At 41.4% G+C, this 20018-nt stretch overlaps 1 protein-coding gene across 6 annotated transcripts in view; it reads right to left on the bottom strand.

Annotated features, from left to right (window-relative positions):
- The window catches only part of PHLDB2 (pleckstrin homology like domain family B member 2), a 215374-nt gene that overhangs the window by 14350 nt on the left and 181006 nt on the right, over positions 1 to 20018 (bottom strand). For 2 of the 6 annotated variants that reach the window (XM_025874009.2, XM_025874013.2), the window contains 4 exons: positions 18151 to 18294; positions 15370 to 15510; positions 14063 to 14162; positions 6001 to 6208 (listed from right to left, as the gene is read on the bottom strand). In XM_025874009.2, coding sequence (XP_025729794.2) covers positions 6001 to 6208; positions 14063 to 14162; positions 15370 to 15510; positions 18151 to 18294 — 593 coding nt within the window. Of the gene's footprint in view, positions 1 to 6000; positions 6209 to 8026; positions 8063 to 14062; positions 14163 to 15369; positions 15511 to 17337; positions 17527 to 18150; positions 18295 to 20018 lie in introns of all 6 variants that reach the window. The other 4 variants (XM_073893115.1, XM_073893121.1, XM_073893133.1 and 1 more) reach the window with 4 other exon arrangements.

The raw sequence follows: 20018 nt of genomic DNA, 5'->3' as shown, positions 1-20018 counted from the left end.
TGGCATCCATGGCAGACGTCGATGTCAGCAAGTGAAATGCTGAGCACCTGCCATGCAAAAGCAGTCTGAAGTCCCTGAAGATAAGCTTGATAATGAATTCCCTAGAGCACAATACTCATCTTTGCTTTCTTAAGCACATCCAAATTATAAGAAGAGTCATGTTTCTTTCCATTGCTCCAACTTCTGACCTTCTTCAAAAGGCAGGCACACATTTCTGATCTTGCATGTGATTGCTGTAAGGATGCTGGTGATACTGAGTCACTGGGCCATTAATGATATAAAGATGACTAGTTTTAGTGACTTTTCCTACTTGGTCATGTTCTGCTATTTTGTCAACTGAAGATTTCTTTGTGCATCTGACCAACTTTGGTAAAAAACATATTCATAAAGAAAAATAAAACTTCCATCAAGGGTAAAGGAATCTAAATAGCACATTTAAGGTTTTTAGGGCTTTTTAGAATATTCACTTCATAAGCAAAGGCAAAAACAGAAAAAGGTTAAAAAAGAAAAGCAAATAACAATGGCATACAAGAAATAAGTAAGCAAAGCAAAACAGAACAAAACTAACTGGAGCAAAACAAAATTCTCCTGAAAGACAGAAAACTTTTCCAAGACGGCCCTCAGTGCACCAGTATTGCCATTAAATGGAGCCAGGGGGTGCCTGGGTGGCTCAGGCCATTAAGCGGCTGCCTTTGGCCTGGGTTGTGATCCCAGCGTCCTGGAATCGAGCCCCGCATCTGGGATCCCTGCTTCTCCCTCTCCCTCTGCCCCTACTTCTGCCCCTTCTCCCTCTCTCTCAAATAAATAAATAAAATCTTTAAAAAAAAATGAAGAGCCAGTATCCCAGAATATTTATTTTCAATTAATCTTCTCAAGTATTTTTTCAGCTTCAGCAAATTATTACTCCTCATGAAATGTCTAGCCTTTCTCTGTTCAGTAGCTCCTTGAATATTACAAGAACACAACAAGCCCTCCGACCCTTCCTAATGGTTTTTCACATGGTTTCATACACCTGGTCCCTTTGACGGTTGGCTGCCCCCCCCACCCCCCATCACTTTGGTTTTTTGTATGTCTTCCGAAAGAACTCCCTAGAATAAAATGCAGACACTGAGTGTTGACTATCTAGGGTAAAAAGCAGAATACAAACCTTTGCCTAAAATGAAGAAATCTGAAGCATCTGAAATTCAGATGAAAGCATCCCTTAGACCCAAGTTCAGCCACAGATTGCCCTCAACTCCGTGCCCAGTCTTGCTCCCCGCCCCACATGCACACTGCTGGCATTAAGCAATAATGAAGGATCAAGTTCCCCCAACATTTTCTCCAAGTATGAGCACAAGGTCAGGTCTTGGTAAATTAGTAATAGCAATTGTGATAATAACATATCATTGTAGGCGGTATGCCGAACACTACACGGTCTAGGCCAAGTCAGTAATTTCAGCAGAAGAGAGGTTTTATGCAGAATTGACTCTCAGCTGCCGTTTTCTGTGACCCAAAGCCTGTTTTCTTAGCTTTTTGTTTGTTTAGGGTGTAAGTAATGATGCTGAAAAAGCAAACATATGGTCTGCCTCAAGTAACTTTCTGGTGGACACAAAAATGATGTCTCAACAAAAAGCGAAGGGCCAATGTACCCACAGCTCTGAGTAATTCTAAAATTCTACAAATGGCTTCTTGTGACATAATAAACCACAAGACTAAGTTTCTGTCACTAGAATTTCAGCATGGAATTACCGCTTTAATACACATATCATTTCAGGGTATTTTAATACATAGCTTTAAAAAATCTCACAAAGAGAAAATGTTTTAGTCCTTTCTTTCTCTTTCTACCCGACTTCAAAAAGTTCTCATTAAGGATGTGTTGTCATAATATACATTCCAAACATTAGTTTCTTATTACCTATTTGCCTAATGTTTATCATAGTATTTTCCATTATAATAGTAGATACAAGAGCTTACCTTAGGGTAGTATGAATTTTTTAAAGTAGATGGTGGTACAGAAGCAAAATGTTTGTTTCCCTCTCTCTCCCTTATATACTAAGCCTTTTATAGGTATCTTCTACTTTGGTTTCAGTGCTTTTTGACATTTAGAGGATCAGACAGCACACTGATATAAATACTACTGGTAATTTCTGATCATGGTGATTGGTTATCTGTGACGGCTAGTGCCCTGGGTCAGGTCTGCATGAACTAAGGATACACAATGATCATGCTCATGCCTAACTACCTGCCGGAATGCCCCACAGGGACACTGTCTTCTTCATTCGGCGTATTGACTGGGATCATTCTCATTCTCTACCTCTGGAAACCATTTTAAGAAAAAGCAACCGGGCGAACAAATAAAAATAAATTCAGTCTTGCCCTGTCACTGTGCTTAAGTGTCCAGATCTGCACTTGTAATGCTTGGTAATTAGAATCGAAGTGGATCCTTTCTGAGTAATTTCCTGTGCCCGCTCTGTGCACCTGCTCTTCACCACCACTACATATGAGAGGTGGGGAGGGGTCATCTGGAGGGAGGAATACTTACTTTCAACTTTTGGAGGATGGACAAGGCAGGGAGTGGAAAAATGCCAAGACAGGCAAATGCTTGGAGTGTATTTATTTTACTAAAGACTGCTCTAAAATAGATAAACAGGGCCGCCTGGGTGGCTCAGTCAGCTAAGTGTTTGACTCTTGGTTTTGGCTCAGGTCATGATCTCACGGTTGTGGGATCGAGCCCCACGTTGGGCTTGGAGCTCAGTGTGGAGTCTGCTTGAGATTCTTTCACCCTCTCCCTCTGCCCCTTCCTTGCTCTCTCTCTCTCAAATGAATAAATAAAAATCTTAAAAAAATAGATAAATAAGAGGTCAAGCTATCAAGAGTTCACCACAGAAATATTGGTATAAAATGTTCACAATTATTTGGGAAGAGGGGAGAACAGTCTGCTGTTTTCAAAATAACGACTGAGTGCCAAGTGCCATCGAAGCATGGGTGTCCCTCCCACACTGGGAATCTGTGTTCTCGCTCTTAATGCCCATTTCTATTCCTCCTGTCACCATGCTATCATAGTTGCTGGGTGGCTGACTTTTGTTTGTGTCTTGTTATTCAGAAGCACCACATTTGATTAGTCAGTTTACTGTCATTTATGAATAACTGCTCAACATGCTAGGCTTTCTGTTCTGAGCACGTCAGCTGCTGGCACCTGCTGGCCCGGCTCGGACAAGCACAGGGCAGCAGACATCACCAGAGAACCTTCAGTGCCAGATGGTTCGCTGCCCACTCCTTCCACACGCTCAAGGGTCTCCCCCAACACAGTCGTGTGAAACTTTTTAAAAAGTGAGCTAGTGCATCTTTTAATACTGCATAACATGAAACACTAATCTTCTAACCTGAAATAATAATGGCAGCCCCCCAAAAAGCTTTATTCTTTTTTTTAAGATTTATTTATTTTTAGGGGGGACAGGGCCAAGGGAGAGAGAGAATCTCAAGCAGACTCCCCCGTCAAGCACGGAGCTGATGTGGGGCTCGATCTCATGACCTGGAGATCATGATCTGAGCCAAAACCAGGAGTCGGAGACTTAACCGAAGAAGCTCCCTAGGTGCCCCCAAAAGCCCTATTCTTTATCATTACATAATCTCCTCCTTCAATTTAGGTCATCCCCATGTGACAAGCAGCAATACAATTCTTACTGTTGCTTTAGTATTTTTCCCCAGAGACTCGTTTCCTTCTCTGATAGGATATATCCAGTAATATTAATATTTCACCCATTGATGCCGAAATGAAAATACACTGTATACTTTATTTACCACAGAATATAACACCTGTCTTCTTCTCCTTTTCCCCCACCCTTAAAATTTTCTGGCTATAATGTCTGGTTACAGTTGAGTCTCATATTCTTTTCATTTATGAAACATGAAATAACCCAAAGCTAAGTACATTTTGCTGATATTACTTTCCCTCTCTCGCTGTCATTCTCTTATTGTAGGTAAGGAGAGAGTAAATTATTCAAATCTTTGTAAAGAAATAAATTATATTTATAGGATGGTAATTTTCCATCAGAATGTTTTAAAATTCACCATTGTCTTATAGGCAAGAAACAACCCTTCACTTCACAGATTAGCAAGTAAATCAGGACCAAGAGCATTCTGTGATCTGCTTCAAGGAGCATGATTGCCTCCCAAAGAGCACACGCATTCCTGCTTCCAGCCTGTGGCTTCAGTCCAATAGAGGGAAGTTTGTTGATGACAATGATCCAACTAGACATTTGTATTTGGGACACACAAGTGCTCAATTAACATTTGCTGCATATTGGATGTTTCTTAGGTTGAAATCATAATGGTTCTCAGCCAATTAAAATAGATCAAACAAAAATTTAAAAAATAACAAAATTGAAAATATGGCCATTTTACTATATCCTGAGGTATTTATTCAGCCAGCACTTACTGAAGACCTACTATTTGCTAAGATCTCTGCTGGGTGTAGAAACCAAAAGATAATTAGCCATCCTCCTTGACATTGAGGAATTCACCAATTAATTACTGAAGAAAAAATTTTACACTGTCATGTGATCAGTGATATAATAGAAAAAAGAATCGAGTGCAATGGAAACACAGAAGAAAAAGGCCCTGAAGGAGAAATTTTCATGAGTTTCCAGCCTAAGTTTAAGCCTGAAGGATGAGGAAAGTTTCTCCAGGCTCAGATGGGAGTAGGGGGACGGAGATGGTAAAGATATTTGCAATGCCAGATACTACCGGTGCTCAGTAAGTAAGTATAGATTGAGTGAACACACAAATGGAAGGATAAATTGACTGTAGACAGAGTTGTGCTGGTAAGTCAGCTCTCTGGAGGGAATTAAAAACCCTGATAGAAGCAAATGTCGATTTATGTGGAGTATATACTCCCACCATGGCCAATTTCAAACTACCAACATGACATCACTGATCACACGTAGGTGGAAATATGCACATTTGGCACTTGCCAGCTAGTATGAGCCAGTGCCAGCCCACTGTTGCCTCTAGAGCACTCTATAAGTATTTGTGGAATGAAGGAGCCTATAAATGAATGAGTGAACAAACTACTTGATTCCAGGCCTGGGACCAATATGGTCAAAGGCACAGAGATTTGCGTATTCGTCACCCTCTCAATTAATAAGAAGCCCTGTAAGGCGTATCAGGAGGACAGAGTGAATGGGGAGTTGGGATGGGTCCAGAATGCAGGCTCTAGGGCATGACTACTCAAAGGGAAGTAGTTTTTGAAGGGGCAGAGTACCAGGACCAGATCTATATTTTATTTTTATTTTATTTTTTTAAAGATTTTATTTATTTATTTGAGAGAGAGAGAATGAGAGATAGAGAGCACGAGAGGGAAGAGGGTAAGAGGGAGAAGCAGACTCCCTGCTGAGCAAGGAGCCTGATGCGGGACTCGATTCCGGGACTCCAGGATCATGACCTGAGCCGAAGGCAGTCGCTTAACCAACTGAGCCACCCAGGCGCCCCAGATCTATATTTTAGATGTGCCTTTAGCTGTAATTCTGTAAGACCATCTTTGCTTGCCTCCAAGTATGAACACGAATGTGAATGGTTAAATCCTTACAAAAATTTTAATATGTGGAACAGCTAAAGCCTTGCTTTTAATGAAATAGAAGTGTAAGAAATCCTTCAAAGTTCTTACTGTCTTGTCGGAAATGATTTCTTTATTCAATCAAAAGATGCCCTAATGAGGCTTGCAGTCAACCAACAGAGGCAAATGACTTTTGAAGCACAGCATACACGTGAATTCAAATGTAAAGAAAGAAGAGCAGAGGAGAAAAACGGATTATATGATGTCTGACTGGCGAAGTCACACAAGATACAAAGAAATTACTTTCAAAGGCTGCCATGACACTCAACCCTCTTCTGCACTGTAGACTGTTTATGTTTCAGAAATTTGGGCTTGTCCATATACATCCCTCCAAACTGATGACTTTACTTTTTGAAATCAGCAGGTGCTTTTCTACACTGGAAACCTTAACCGTGAATACATCTTACCTAGAGATATTGTCGGGTGAGCAGGCGGAGATGCTGGTCTCCATGCTATCAGAGCTGTCTAGGCTCAACGTATCAAAGGCCTGGTCCTTATAGCTGTGATCAGGGTAGTGGAAACTGTTCAAGTAGACATTTGATTCAGATGCTGTGCGGTTGTAAAATTCAGAAGATTTCTGCCTTTGTCCTTCACTCATCTGTTGGTGATTATACCCTAAGGAAAGAGCCATAAATATGTTAGTATGCCTCATTTTCTAGTCTTAGATCTTCTGAGACTCAAACCAGCAACCCGAAACATCTGCCTATGAAACTTGGACCTTGGTCTAATTTGTTTTAAAGCCAAGAAGATCAAAGACACAGCATCATGCTCCGTGCAAGCAAGAGCTTCAAAGAAGTGGTCTTAGGAATGATCCTTTCACTCAGGGGATCGTCTCACGTCTTCCTTTGCCATTCCCACATTGCAGCGCAACTGAGAATACATCAGCACACACAAAAACAAAACAGGCAAAACCAAAACAAAACAAACACAATTAAACGCCCTGTATCTTCTAAAAATAGCTGGGTTCAAGTGAAGCAAGATGACTCCTGGTGGCAAGCAACAGCTGGGTCTTAGGCAGTCACTTCTACAACAGTATTTAAGGAATACTCGATCTGGTCGTAAAACAGCAGGTGGACCACCTAGGGGCAGGATTTAAGAATCTCGTATCTCATATCTCACTCATAGTATCACTAACACTTTAAATCTGGTAAAAATCCAAGCTGCACATTTTTCTCATTCTTCTTTTCTTCAATTTTCCTTGCCCGCCAGTTATTTAAAACATTCACAGTCAACAATCCTCCCAATGGGCACACAGGCCTCCTAATTATCATATACAGAGCTCTCTTCTTTTTCCACCTTAGCTGTCAGCCCTCAGCTAGTTGGTGGTAGACAACCATATGAAAATGCAGAACTCACATGAATCGCAGCAAAAGTGCCATCGATAAGAGGCTTTTTCCTTACCCTGGGACTTGGTCAGCTGGCCTCTTAGGTCATGGGCTTTACTTTGTGTTGTTGCTATGGCTTGCTTGCGGGTGGCTGATTTGGGGCAATGCAAATCGAATTATTCTTCCTTTCAATTCTCTATTTGCCACACACGCAGGAAGCAGGACTCGTACTGATAAACCAGTTCCTCAACTCGTTAAAAGGACGTTTCTCCAGGCAGCCGTAGGTCGCCATCCCTTTCTCCCTCATCAAATTCACTACCAGATCCACTGAGAGTTTACGATTGGACCATTTGAATTTCGCCTCTTTCCTTGCGCTCTCCCTATCTTTGATGAGGCTTTTAACTGGTAATGAAATGGTCAAAAAAGCAGCCAGAGGGTGAAAGGGGGGCAGCGATTCCAAACAGCTTCCTCAGCTGTCAGCTGGGCATTCCCATTCAAACGCAGAAGCCACATCCACGAGGCTTTTTTTAAAATTTTTAAAATTTTATTATGTTATGTTAGTCACCATACAATACATCATTAGTTTTTGATGTGGTGATCCACGATCCATTGTTTTCGTATAACACCCAGTGCTCCATGCAGTACGTGCCCTCCTTAATACCCATCACCGGGCTAACCCATCCCCCCACGCCCCTCCCCTCTAAAACCCTCAGTTTGTTTCTCAGAGTCCATAGTCTCCATGAGGCTTTAACAAAGCATCGGACACCAAAAGTTTCTGCAAAATGATTTTAGTTCCATGGGGAGTTTGCATGCCAAACTATTTGGAGTCATTTTAAATATCAAAGTGCAAATATGTTAGTTCAGATGAGGGCGTTTCTGGGGAAATCAGTTTTCTTAATATAAGCTGTAATTATAAATTACAAATACACACATAAGAGCCACATATCACTTAGCTAAGGGAAGATGCAACACAGAAGAGCACACCACGACACTTTCAATAGAAGGCCATTAATCGTAGTGATTAACGCAGAGAGCATTAAGTGAAGCCAGTACATTCATAAGCGTGGAGCTTGTGCCTTTAAAAAAAAATCATTACTCAAATATTTACCTTTGATACATGAACTTCTGGAATTACTAATTGCTCCTTTTAAATCGTTTCCAGTTATTATGAAAAGGAGGGGGCCAAAAGAAAAAAAAAACAATACCAGAAATTTGAAAAAGTCACACATGAATCTTTCCTTATGCTTTCAAAAAAGCCTTATTGGCAAAGAAATCTTCCACACTGGCACCAACTACGTGGAAGACACTTCCTAGTGTTAGTATGAAAACCAAATCCCTAAAAGAGCCATGTAATTTAAAACATACAAGAATTATCTCCTTGGCACTGACATGAGGAAAGGCGAACCCCTATAACGCCACTAACACCTTCTTGGAAAAGCAGAAAGGACGGTGGGTCCTGATCCTCAGATCTTCCACGATTTTTTCCCCCCAAAAGTATCGCAGAATAAGAAAATGAGCTTACAGCCTTCACGTGAAGTAGACAGGACACTAAAATGACTCAAAAATTTCAGATGTGGGTGCAAGGGCCAGCGGTGTGACTATGTCCTAAGGACTGTGAACATAAATCCCCCAGGTCACCCCATTATTCATCGGAGTTTGGCTCATGTCTGAGAGAAACTTCCACCACTCTGGCAGTAGGATGAGTGAGTACCTTAGATTTTCACGGCAATTTAAGTGAAAGAGCCTGCTGCTAATGAGCATATATTTCCCGGCGCAGGATTTTTGTTTCCTGTGGATCTAGGGTGAGTGGAAATATTCTACCTCATGGAGAGGCTCATTTCTCCCAACTGGCAACCCTTTACTAATCACAGTGAACTCAGTGGCCACCTGGCTTAGCCTCCGCCCTCCTGAACAACTTCAAAAAATTAAATTATCTCTGCAATCACAAATAAAGGCCTGGACCCCTTCCCTGTGGTTCTGGAATTGTATCCGTGTGATTCCAAAGAGCTGGTTCTGGGACTCAGGCTGTGGCCTGCCTGTCCAAAGGTATAGAGATTTCTGATGGAGGAAACACCCCAGGAGAGCAGCAGGACCAAACGAGGAGGGTACCCTGGTAGGAGGTCCAGGAAGAACTGCTCGTGCAGCTAGGTAACCCCGGAACAGGTGCCAGCTATCCCAGGAAGGGGGATGCAGGTGTCCTGACCACCACGGGATCCCCATTTATTTAATATGGGGATGTCATGGCCTAAAGAGCCACAGAATCAATTCATTTTCTCATCTATAAATTCCAGTTTCAGCAATGGCTAAATAAGGAAGTGGAATGCATCTACTGTCTGGGTGAGGCAAAGTAAGTGCACTGGGAAAAACGAGACTTTCCCAATCCCTGAGACTACTCGTTTTTTTGTTGTTGATTTTAAATTATGTAGCAAGAATAACATCCAGCAGTGGGACAGCAACCAGAAAGCAAAGAGGGCCTTGTAAATGCTCTACAGCCTTCCTATCCAGGCAGAGATAGCCGTTGGAGGGGAAGTTATAAGGTTTGTAAAGTGAGAACTGACAGTATCTGAGGCTCGCCAATCAGCAGAGCACATGCAAGGAACCCAAACTAACTCAGCTCTCATCACTGGCCAAGAGAGCCAGTAGAGCGGATGAGCAAGGCCCATTTCTTATTCTTATTCATGCCTATCTATGAATTCTGGCTAGTTACACCTGAAAACTCCTTTGTGACTTAACCATTGTGCCATTGTGGGATATACAGTTTTCCCAATATCTTCCAAATGTGTTTTGTTTCCCTCCTTTATTTATTTATTTATTTATTTATTTATTTATTTATTTATTTATTTATTTTAAGAGAGGGAGAAGGGGTGGGGCAGAGGGAGAGGGAGAGAATCTAAGCAGACTCCAAGCCCAGTGCAAGCCCAACACAGGGCTCGATCCCACAACCCTGGGATCATGACCTGAGCCGACATCAAGAGTCGGACACTTAACCGACCGAGCCACCCAGGTGCCCCGTGTTGTATACTTGAAATGGTTAACTGGGCTTAATACAGAAAATGAGATGACTTAAAACTATAATCTGGGTTTAAGAGGCTAAAAGTAACAGCCTTTCTGACAAGTTAGCATACCATAGCTCACCTGCTGAGAAATTCATCCTTCCTAACCATAGTCCACAGCCGAAGGTGAAGGTACAGGAGGAGTCACGAATGAAGGAAGGGAATGATGGAGAAAGGGAGAAAGAGACAAGATCAGAAAGGATGCCAGGAGACCAGGAAAATATGCCATCATAGACAGTGTTAGTCGCATCGCCAGATTAACAAGGCGAGATGGATGTTCACATTTCTAGATTGCATCTGAGTTTATAGAGAGGAATTTGAGAAGTTAAAAAATAATAATAAGCTTATGGTACATGCAGACAGTTAGTCAACAACATTTGGAAAGAAACATCTTTCACACATATTCGCCAGCCAGAAAACAGGGAGAATAAAAAGGAGATCATAGCAATAAAACAGTTCTTTTTCCCAAGCAGACAGCAACAGATAGTTTTAAGAGCTAGGGTTCATAAAATGCCATTCAATTATTCAAAGCACAGTCCCCTCAAACTTTATAACCAGTGTGTCCTCTGACACCCTGCATCTCTGCCACCCGGCCCCAGTAATAAGCATCTTATTTATTCAAGCCAGTCATGCAAACTGGTCTTCACTCTGCACGAGGTCTGTCTTCTAAAATAGGCTTAACTAGAATAAATAAGTAGGAGCGTCCTAAATCCTTCCCTCCTCCCCTTTAGCCAGCCTTATTTATACCTGGCCTTTAGAAAGCAGAAACCTCCTGTTTTACACTAAGCCTATATACATGACCATGCCCACTCTTATGTTTATCTAGATTCTGAGTCTTGCAAAACAATGCTTGCCCAGCACCCTGGTTTCCTGCAGGGTCTGACCTTGTAATAAAAACAACAACAAAGGGGTTCCTACAGCTGCCTGTGAATGAACAGCAGCTGCACTCAGGATTGTGTTTCTAGCAAACCTGCAACAATTTTTCTCTATTGTGTAAAAGGAGTGATCCTTAGGCTAAAAATCCACTATTTTACAGTTTCAAATCCGATTCATTTCTTAAAGATCACTTAACAGTGACCTTACACTATTTGCTGAAAACAAAAACACCACACGAGGAGGTTGTCATACCTTTCTTGGACTTTCCTGCATTTAACAGAAGACAAAAGGACAAAGATTTCATTCATCTAGAGCTTACAAAGGAACAGTTCACAAGTTGTACAAAAGCCAATAACCATTACAACTTTAAGAGCTGGGTTCCTGGGCTCTCTGCTTTAAACTCTGCTCTCAAAGATCTTTGTTGGCATGATTCATGTTGTCAGTTCTATGAAAACAGTGCTGATGGAAGGAAGGCTTATACTTACACCATTGTCCTTGATGTATCCATTGTGAACAAGCAGCAAAAAAAAACAGTTCATTTAAGTTAATTGTGTAACTCCCCCCAAAATGATAAGATCTATTACATTTGAGTCAATGAAAATGTGTTGGGTCCAATTTTCTCAAAACCATGGAATTTTACTTGCGTTTGCCATTTTAGTGACGCCAGTACCGTGTTAGCGAAACAATTCTAAGTGCAATAATGCTTCATCCCTCCTGGTCTTTGTGGGCCACCTGTATGGGCTTAGGAGAAAATCCTGCCAATTTTCCAGTCTATTATGGCTCTGAGAAGTGCAGGCCCTGGCCTCTCCCCCTCTGGCTTCACAAGACACATCACCTCTGCTTGGACCAACACACACAGGATGGTTCTCGATTTCCTCAGGAGGTGCCTCATCAGCACCACATGGAACTGTTTAAGAAGAACCCCACCTGAGAGCTGCAGCAAGAAAGAATGCAGCCACAGTTTTCCCAGATATACAGAAGTGAAGTACATGGGTGAAGGACCAGAGCAGAAAGATAGCTCTAAGTCCATGGATTTTGCAGAGTACATCCCTACTAGGACCTAACAGAGTTGGCTCACATTTCCTCTATGAACCTAGCATGGAGATTCCCATAGAAAAATAAAGATCAAACATCCTTTGGTTTCACCAGAATTCTCGTAAGAATCCTCTTCCATGATAATGTTAATAGCTCTTGAATTCGCAAATCTCTCCAGTTAGTATAAAGGTGTGGTTTTTCTTACTCTTTAAGAAAATACTTTTGACATAAAATGTGGTGTTGAGGCCAATCCAAGCTCTGATGTGTTCAGCCAGTGGGAGAAACCCATTTAAAAAGTCTGTAAATATTCACAGAAAAATGCTTTAACAGAAAATAGACTTGACCCACAAGTGAAAAATGATAAATGAGAGCCCAAACATCAAGATTCATTTATGTTCATTATTTATAAATCATAAGAGATATTTTAACTTAAGAAATTATAGAAAAGAAATAAAAGCGAAGTTCAATCCACTGTATTTGATTCACATGTGAACATTGTAAACCTCCCATGCATTATAAACCTCTCTTATGAATACTACAGCCTCTATGAACTCTTAAATCATCTCTGGTAATGATTCAAAAACCTCATTCAAGTGATATATATATCCACATACACACATATACACATTTTATATATACCAAAATTCATATATATATATGTGTGTGTGTGTATGTGTGTGTGTATATATATATATTTTTTTTCTTTCTTTCTTTCTTTTTTTTCTTTTGGCGAGAAACCAGTTTTTATCCCTTGGTACCACTGGCAGAGGGCTGAGCAGTCAGAACTGAATTCTAGCCTGGCTAGAGGGAAGGGTTTCAATTACAACAATGCATGGATGCATTTAGAGCCCAAATGCCCACCACTCCGTCGGCATTCCCCTCTATATCCTGGGCATTCCCCCATCATGGCATGTATCACATTTCATTTAAATAATCTTTTTTTAAAGATTTTATTTATTTATTTGAGATAGAGCGAGAGAAAGAGAGCTAGCACAAGCAGGGGGCGGGGGCGGGGGGAGGGGGAGGGGCAGAGGGAGAGGGAGAAGCAGGCTTCCCGCTGAGCAGGGAGCCTGATCAATCTCAGGATCCTGGGATCATGACCTGAGCTGAAGGCAGACATTTAACGGACTGAGCCACTCAGGCGTCCCTTAAATCATCTATTATGTGTCTTTCTTCATCACTAGAGTGTAAGCGTGTCAGGGGTGAGGACTGTGTCATTCATTTGCATTCTTGGTCTCTAGCACCGTGCCTGCTCAAAAGTTAGGGCCCATAGAAACTATTGACCTAAATGACTGTTTTGACACAACTCTAATCCTCTCAATGAGAAGCTCATCTCTGGAACTGCATTATAGTAATTTCTCCCAGCCCCACAAAGACTATTCGATCCCGTTATAAATGCAATGTACTATTAAAAAAAAAAAAAAAGAAATGAAAGATGCTGAGAATCCAAGTCTACCTGAAACCCAGCAACCACATAGAAGAAAAGCTCAGACCACATGAAAAGCCCTAAGGGAATGCTGTCCTGGGCCACTTGCGTGTTAGCTCAATGACTCTTTAGCATATGTTTCAAGAGAGTAGTCATTCAGCCAGAGACGAGGTAAGTGGCTTCCTTAAGTACCCTGGTGACCTCTCCGGATCTCTGTGGTCTCTCTTTTCTTTCTACCCAATGGGAAGGTTAGTCATTCTTGAGGGGCCTTCCTGGTTTGGGAATTCTGTTGAATTAGGAAGCACAGTGGGTATGTTTAAAAGGTGCCAGCCGTATGTAGAATAGAAAAACTTACCTTAGTACAACAACAAGGAGATAGAAAACTCCTTGAGAGAGACGTCTTAGGAATAAAACTGAGGTTCCTGGTTGTTTCCTAATGATCCCCACCCCTGTTCTTGCTCCCTCTCCTGGAGAAATTCTCATGCTTAACTACAGACAGACATGATGTGTGATTTATTATTTTTTTTAATTTTTAATTTTTAAAGATTTTTTTCATTTGACAGAGAGAGACACAGCGGGAGAGGGAACACAAGCGGGGGGAGCGGGAGAGGGAGAAGCGGGCTTCCCGCGGAGCAGGGAGCCTGACGCGGGGCTCGATCTCAGGATCCCCGGGATCATGACCTGAGCCGAAGGCAGACGCTTAACGACTGAGCCACCCAGGCACCCCATGATGTGTGATTTAAAAGGCACCTACCTCTGAGCACCCTCCGAGAGTCTGAGTCTTTGGTCATGGCTGCCAGCGAGTGAGGGAGGACACTGCCACAGCTACTGCTCTGTCCCAGGGGCAGGTGAACCTGTGCGAACCAGGAGGAAATACTTCAGGCAAACTGCAGGCCAAATGGTCCTCCTGGACAGGGCCACATCCCCGTTGCCATAGCTCCAGCGTAAGCCCAGGGAAGGTAGGAAGGAGGAACGAAGGCATCCCGTAATTCACGCTAAGTGGCAAAGGCCACTCACGGACCCTTCCCAGGAGCCCCACAGCAGGCGCAACGTCACCGTGCTCTCTCCAGTGGCGGCAGTGCCAAAAATGAAGACAGATGGGGAAACGCTGTCCCAAAGCACCTTAGAGAACCACTCAAAGTTCTTCATGCGTAAGGAGCCGAGGGCAGATGCAGGGACAAGAATGCATGCGCCTCATGCACAAGGAAGAGAAGAGCTCTACTTGCTAGAAGTGTACCAATGCCCCTCTGCCCCTGAACACTGGAGAAACCTATTCACTATCCCCCGGGGGGTTAGCACTCTTTTAAAATAGAAAATCTTTAGTGTAAAATATATTTGGAACACCAGTTTATGAAATAGATTAAAACAAAGTTACTCTGATTGAGGGCAAGGGAAGGGCCCCAAAGCCTGGCCCACTCAGAACCTCCTTCTCATCTGCCTCTCCCCCTCTTTCTGCAGTGACCACCCCCCACCCCCGACACGTCACGAAACATGAGTGAGGACCCAAGTGTCACACCATATGGGTTCATCGTCCAGCTTCACTGCTAACCAGATGAGGGCGCTTGGGCTAGTCGCTTAGCCTCTTTACACCTCAGTTTGTCCGTACGTACAATGCGAATAATACAGAGAACTTTTGCTGAATAGTGTTGCCAGATTTTAAAATGAGACAATCCATATAAAAGGGCTTAGTCCAGGGTCAGGCTCATAAAAATGACTATCAGTAAATATTTGTTGCTATTATTCCTGGGATCCAGAGTTTATATCCTCTGGTTTCCAGATCTGGGAGGTGGTCGTGGGAATCTGTCAAGTAAGTGAACGCTATCCACCACTTAATGTGGTGATGGTAGGAAATACCCAGGACCAGGTTCTTCGGTCCCAGAGTGTACAATTCCGAACGTCCTCTGAATAGGATAGAAAATGCAATGTGGTTTTATGTCTGCCCAACAAGCAAACTTCATGGTTTATTATTCAGCATTTTCTATAAGAGCCTTTGCACTTTGGCCTGCATTAGGACGAGAAGACTCACTGAACGCAAAGCCCATGGTCCACCCCACGTCCTACCTTTGGGGCGGTGCTTCTCCCCATAGTAGCACTGCTGAAATGTGGGGATATGGAAGGTGTGGTTTTCTTTCGAGGCAAAGTGTCACTCAGATAGAGGCCTTCTTTATGCTGTTTTTTCCTTTCTTCCAGACTTCTAAAATGCTTTAAATGCAAATGTAAAGCAGAATAGCAAAACTTGACTAATTGAAACAGGTCACTGAAGGAATCAAGAAGTATGCATTTACAAAGAAGTTTGGGAATTTTAACACAGAATTAAAAAAAAAATTCAACTTATACTTGTGTTCACTAACAGACTAAGGCTAGCATTTGGTAAGATACATAGACACTGGAAGAATTTATTACTGAAATGAGAAACTTAAAAAAAAAATCCACCTTTCACTTTCCTGGTTAGTGCCTGCAGCCTTGGGGCCTCAGGACAACTTACAAATTATTATGATGGTCGCCATGTGGATGGCGGAACAGCCAGTGGACAAAGCAAGTAAGCAGTTTCTCCCCTTGTCTGTCTGGACAGTTCTGTGTGATGGCACAGATCCCAGTGTGAGGAGAACAGGGAAGGGAGAAGGGAGAAGATGGAGAGAAAGAGCGAGTAAACAGGGAAGTTGTTTTCAAGTCGGAATAATAGTTTACTTACATATAAACACTTCAAATCCATATAATGTTTCCATATAAGGCATCCTTCTAGGTTGTTCTTTCATTTAAAAAAAAAAATCTTAGCCAAGAAACCCCTACACTAATCCCTCGTATTTAAAACTCCTCCTGCTGACCATTTCTTTCTTTCTTTTTTTTTCAGATTCCTAAGGCAAAATTTTTGCCGACTTGAAATTTTTCCAAATTTTTCTTAGCCTCCCCCTAGAAGGTCTTGAGTAGTAAATTTATTTCCTAATTAAAGGTTCTTAGGGTTTGATCATTTTTATACTAAGCTCAGGTTGTTGAAATATATAAACATTAATGCAAATTTGAGTGACCAAGTTCATGATCAATCTTTAAACATGCCAGTCATGAAATATATCTGCATTTTAACTTTATAATTATCTATTTATACTAGTTAATATTTATTAACCTAAAAGTAGCGAGGAGATACAGTCCTAACAAGAGGTAAAAGGCAGTAGAGATAACTTCAAGAAATATAATGGCTGGGCCCAGCAAACCAGGGCCCATCTAATTTGGGGATCTAGTGACTATGATTCCTTAGCATCTTCTGGGGCCAAATTCATAGAGAAATCTGATTATAGTTGCAAGGAACCCTCAAAGGATACTTTTTGAATACTCAAGCATGATTATGCACTAGATGTACTAAAAGAAGGGTGACATTCGTAATAATGAATTGTTTATTTAAAATATGTGATTGGTAAAAACTTCTATGCATCAAATGCAGTATTTGTGGTGTGACCTTGGACAAGCTATTTACCTCTGCTAAAAAGCTTCCGTTCCCTAAATGTCAAAAAGGAGTTAATTCTTATTTTCCAGGCTTGTTAGAAGGAAGAAATGAGATATGTATTTGTAAAATGTTTAGCAAATTTTGACCCATAGCAGGGGCATGATGTCCATTATTAGGATTTCAGTAGTGTGTAAGAAAAATATTTTGTGTTGACACAGCAACTTTTTATAGCATGGATTTAATGGAAATAATTATTATCATTTGGCAAAACTACCTGAGACAAGTTACACTATTTTGGTTGAATGGGAACTGAAGAATGAGGGTATGACACGTACCCAGCTCCAATATATCAAAAGTCAGGAGAGGACAGTCAGGGGGTCAAAGTTTAGAACAATCCCAACACCCTTAAAAAATACTAAAGGTCCTTAAAAGACGTAAGAACAAAAACCAACCAAATAAAGGAAAACCCAGCAAAGGAATATGCACGTCTTTTTGAAAAAATGCCTTTGGAAAAGTGGAAGGAAAGATTCCACGTCAGTGACTGCTGTCAAGGTCAAAGTCTCAGACTCTGAACACCAGTGCCTCGTTACCTGTTGCTCCTGCTGTTGCTGCTGCCTTCTGTATTTCTTAGCTGGTAGAGGAGGAGGTGTGTCATTTAAAAGGAAAGGATCGACAGACGGAGCCAGGACTTCGGGCCAAGGGGCTGATGGAGGTTGAGTGATAGGATGAGGAGAAAGGGTGGAAGGAAACATAAATCCAGAACAGACAGGTGATCTTTGCTTTATAGGAGAAAGAAAAAGTATGTATGTGTCCGTATGAAATGAAAGAATAAGACAAAGAAATGAAATCGACAATCTCATTATTCTGTTTTCTTGTACTTTAATCGGGAAGTCACAAATCATGGGCAGGATCTTTCAAATGTAGCCTCTTGTTAAAATTCCACTCTGGGAACAACCTGGATCAGTTAGAAGGTATTTTAATTTGCTATTCTTTGCCCCTCCCCAGACGTTTTAAAAAGATGTAACATTAAAAAAAAAAAAAATCCATCCCGTAAACACAAGAGAAAACAAAACCAAACTGGAAAAATGATTCAAACTAACAATTTGAGAAAGGCTTTTTGGTTTCTATGAAAAGGAGGTCAAGTCAGAGGGCTAAGATCTAGAATTACTGTTTTCAACTTAATTCTCCTGGTGCTCCACTCTGCACCATGTATTTCATGATTTCCGGTATGAGGACTCACAGAACAGTGTCCCAGATGGGTATGTTCTTCAAACCCAGCATCACTCTGGCCCACTAGGTCAACCAGATGTACGGGTCACACACACCTTCACTTCTCAGGTAACCATGGGTTAATCTCTGACATGAGGAAAGCAGTGAATGAATGAAATGTCACGCCAACACACCTCTTTATTTTGTGGCTGGCTCACCAGCACAGCTGTGGCAGGCCCAGTGGCAACAGCATCAGCGTCAGCAGGGAACTGGGTGGAAGGGGATAGATTCGTGGAACTGACACATGGCTCATTAATTTCATTTACACTGATATAGCCCTAAAAGGAGGAATTCAGAAGTTAAACACAAAGAAAGCAAAAGCTGAGGCATGCAAGGGTATTAATGCTCCCAGTACAATGGAGTTAGCTTTGAGCAGCGCAGCCAAATATCTGTGGAATTACCAAATGTTTCATTAAGGGAATCATCAGCAATTAAAATGGATTTATGATGCGTACTCTTGAAAAATGATATTCCAAACACTACACATAATTTGGGGGGGGTGAAGTCAAGATGACTATCTTATAAACAACCCCAAACCTTCAATTTTAGATTATCTAGAGGTATCAGCATTCATTCTGCTGATTGAATGAGGATGTTACTATGCAACATTATAAAATAACCACACACACAAAAATCTGAGATATAAAATTTACAATGTAATCGCTCACTCCATCATCCAAGAGCCTTTTCCATAAATCTTTATTTTTAGATTTTCCTCTTTTCTTCTGTTTTTCGACAAGTTAGAGTGTGAGTAAAAGTGGGCTGAAGGCCTCAGGTTTTTGTACTACGAAATTTTATAAATACTAATTTATTTGTAATGCAATCTAGCTTTTAGGTTAGTTCAACTAAATGAGAATAAAAGGGACACTTGTCCCCTCATGAGCCTTCCCCAGCAAGACACATGTACACACACACAAACACACCCCTAAGGTAGACTTGCAGCTCGAGGCTATTTCAGTTCAAGGCAGCTTCCCCAACTCTCAGCTCTACCCCAGGACAGAGAATTGCCCGTGCCAATGATTCAGTTTGGCTTCAGCTTCGAGAAAATACCCATGAATCAAAACCTGCAAGATTCAAAACTCCTCAATCTGTATTTGAGGAAAAGGCACTTGTCAGTTTTCATGGGAAGTATTTGTACAGATCAATCATCATTTTCACCACATCGACAAAACAGTGGGAAAAGTAAAAGAGTACAGAATAATATTTCTCTTTTAAAAGTAAAATTGAGTTAAATTTAGCACTTGGCATCTTCTATGAGCCCACCAATCCTTTAAAAAAGTGGCTCCAGGGTAGGCGAGATATAATTATGTTGGTGAAGCAAAATTTTCAGGCTGGAAAGCAAGGTTTTTACTGATTTATAATCACGACAAAGTGGAGAAAGCTAGAGTTGACTATAAACTGTAGGTTTCAAAATGCTGGTGAATACAGTCTTGGATTTCATGGCAATAGATACCGTGTAAAGTTTCAGAAGATTAAATCAAAGAAAGGAAGTTGACAACTGGGTTGTTAAGTTTCATTTGGTCTTTGCTAATAAATAGGAATGAAGGCAACGACTTTCAGTTATGCTTTTGCTCAGTTGACAGCCTGGTGTCTCAAAACCAAGATTTGATTCTTTATACATCATAGACCATATAACCGGATTTATTGCTTCAAACATGGATGCCATTTGTCAAAAGTGGCACTTGTTTAAAAGAGTTAGATATAAATTAATCACTCCCTAAAAAAAGAGAGAAGGGTGAGAGAATGAGACAGTGGGGGGGCGGGGGGAAGAAAGGAAGAAATTCAAAACATCTTGTGAGCCAAGTCGGCTTAGTCCATGAAAGAGAACACAGTTACTTAACAAAGAGTTGGAGACATACAAATAGTCAAAAGCCAAATGGGCTTTTGGTACCAGGAAGTCTGCAGAGAAAAAGAACTCATTAGCAGAAAAGGGAAGATTTTATTCTTGTACAAGAGGTAAAAAGACCCTAGAGCCTGTCTCATTCATTTGGGGGCCACAGGC

This window comes from Callorhinus ursinus, unplaced genomic scaffold (assembly GCF_003265705.2).
Source record: "Callorhinus ursinus isolate GAN/ISIS: 27379988/994484 unplaced genomic scaffold, GSC_fseal_2.0 scaffold1, whole genome shotgun sequence".
Lineage (NCBI taxonomy): Eukaryota > Metazoa > Chordata > Mammalia > Carnivora > Otariidae > Callorhinus > Callorhinus ursinus.
Note: the sequence above shows the minus strand (reverse complement) of the source record. Positions and strands in the feature narration are given on the sequence as shown.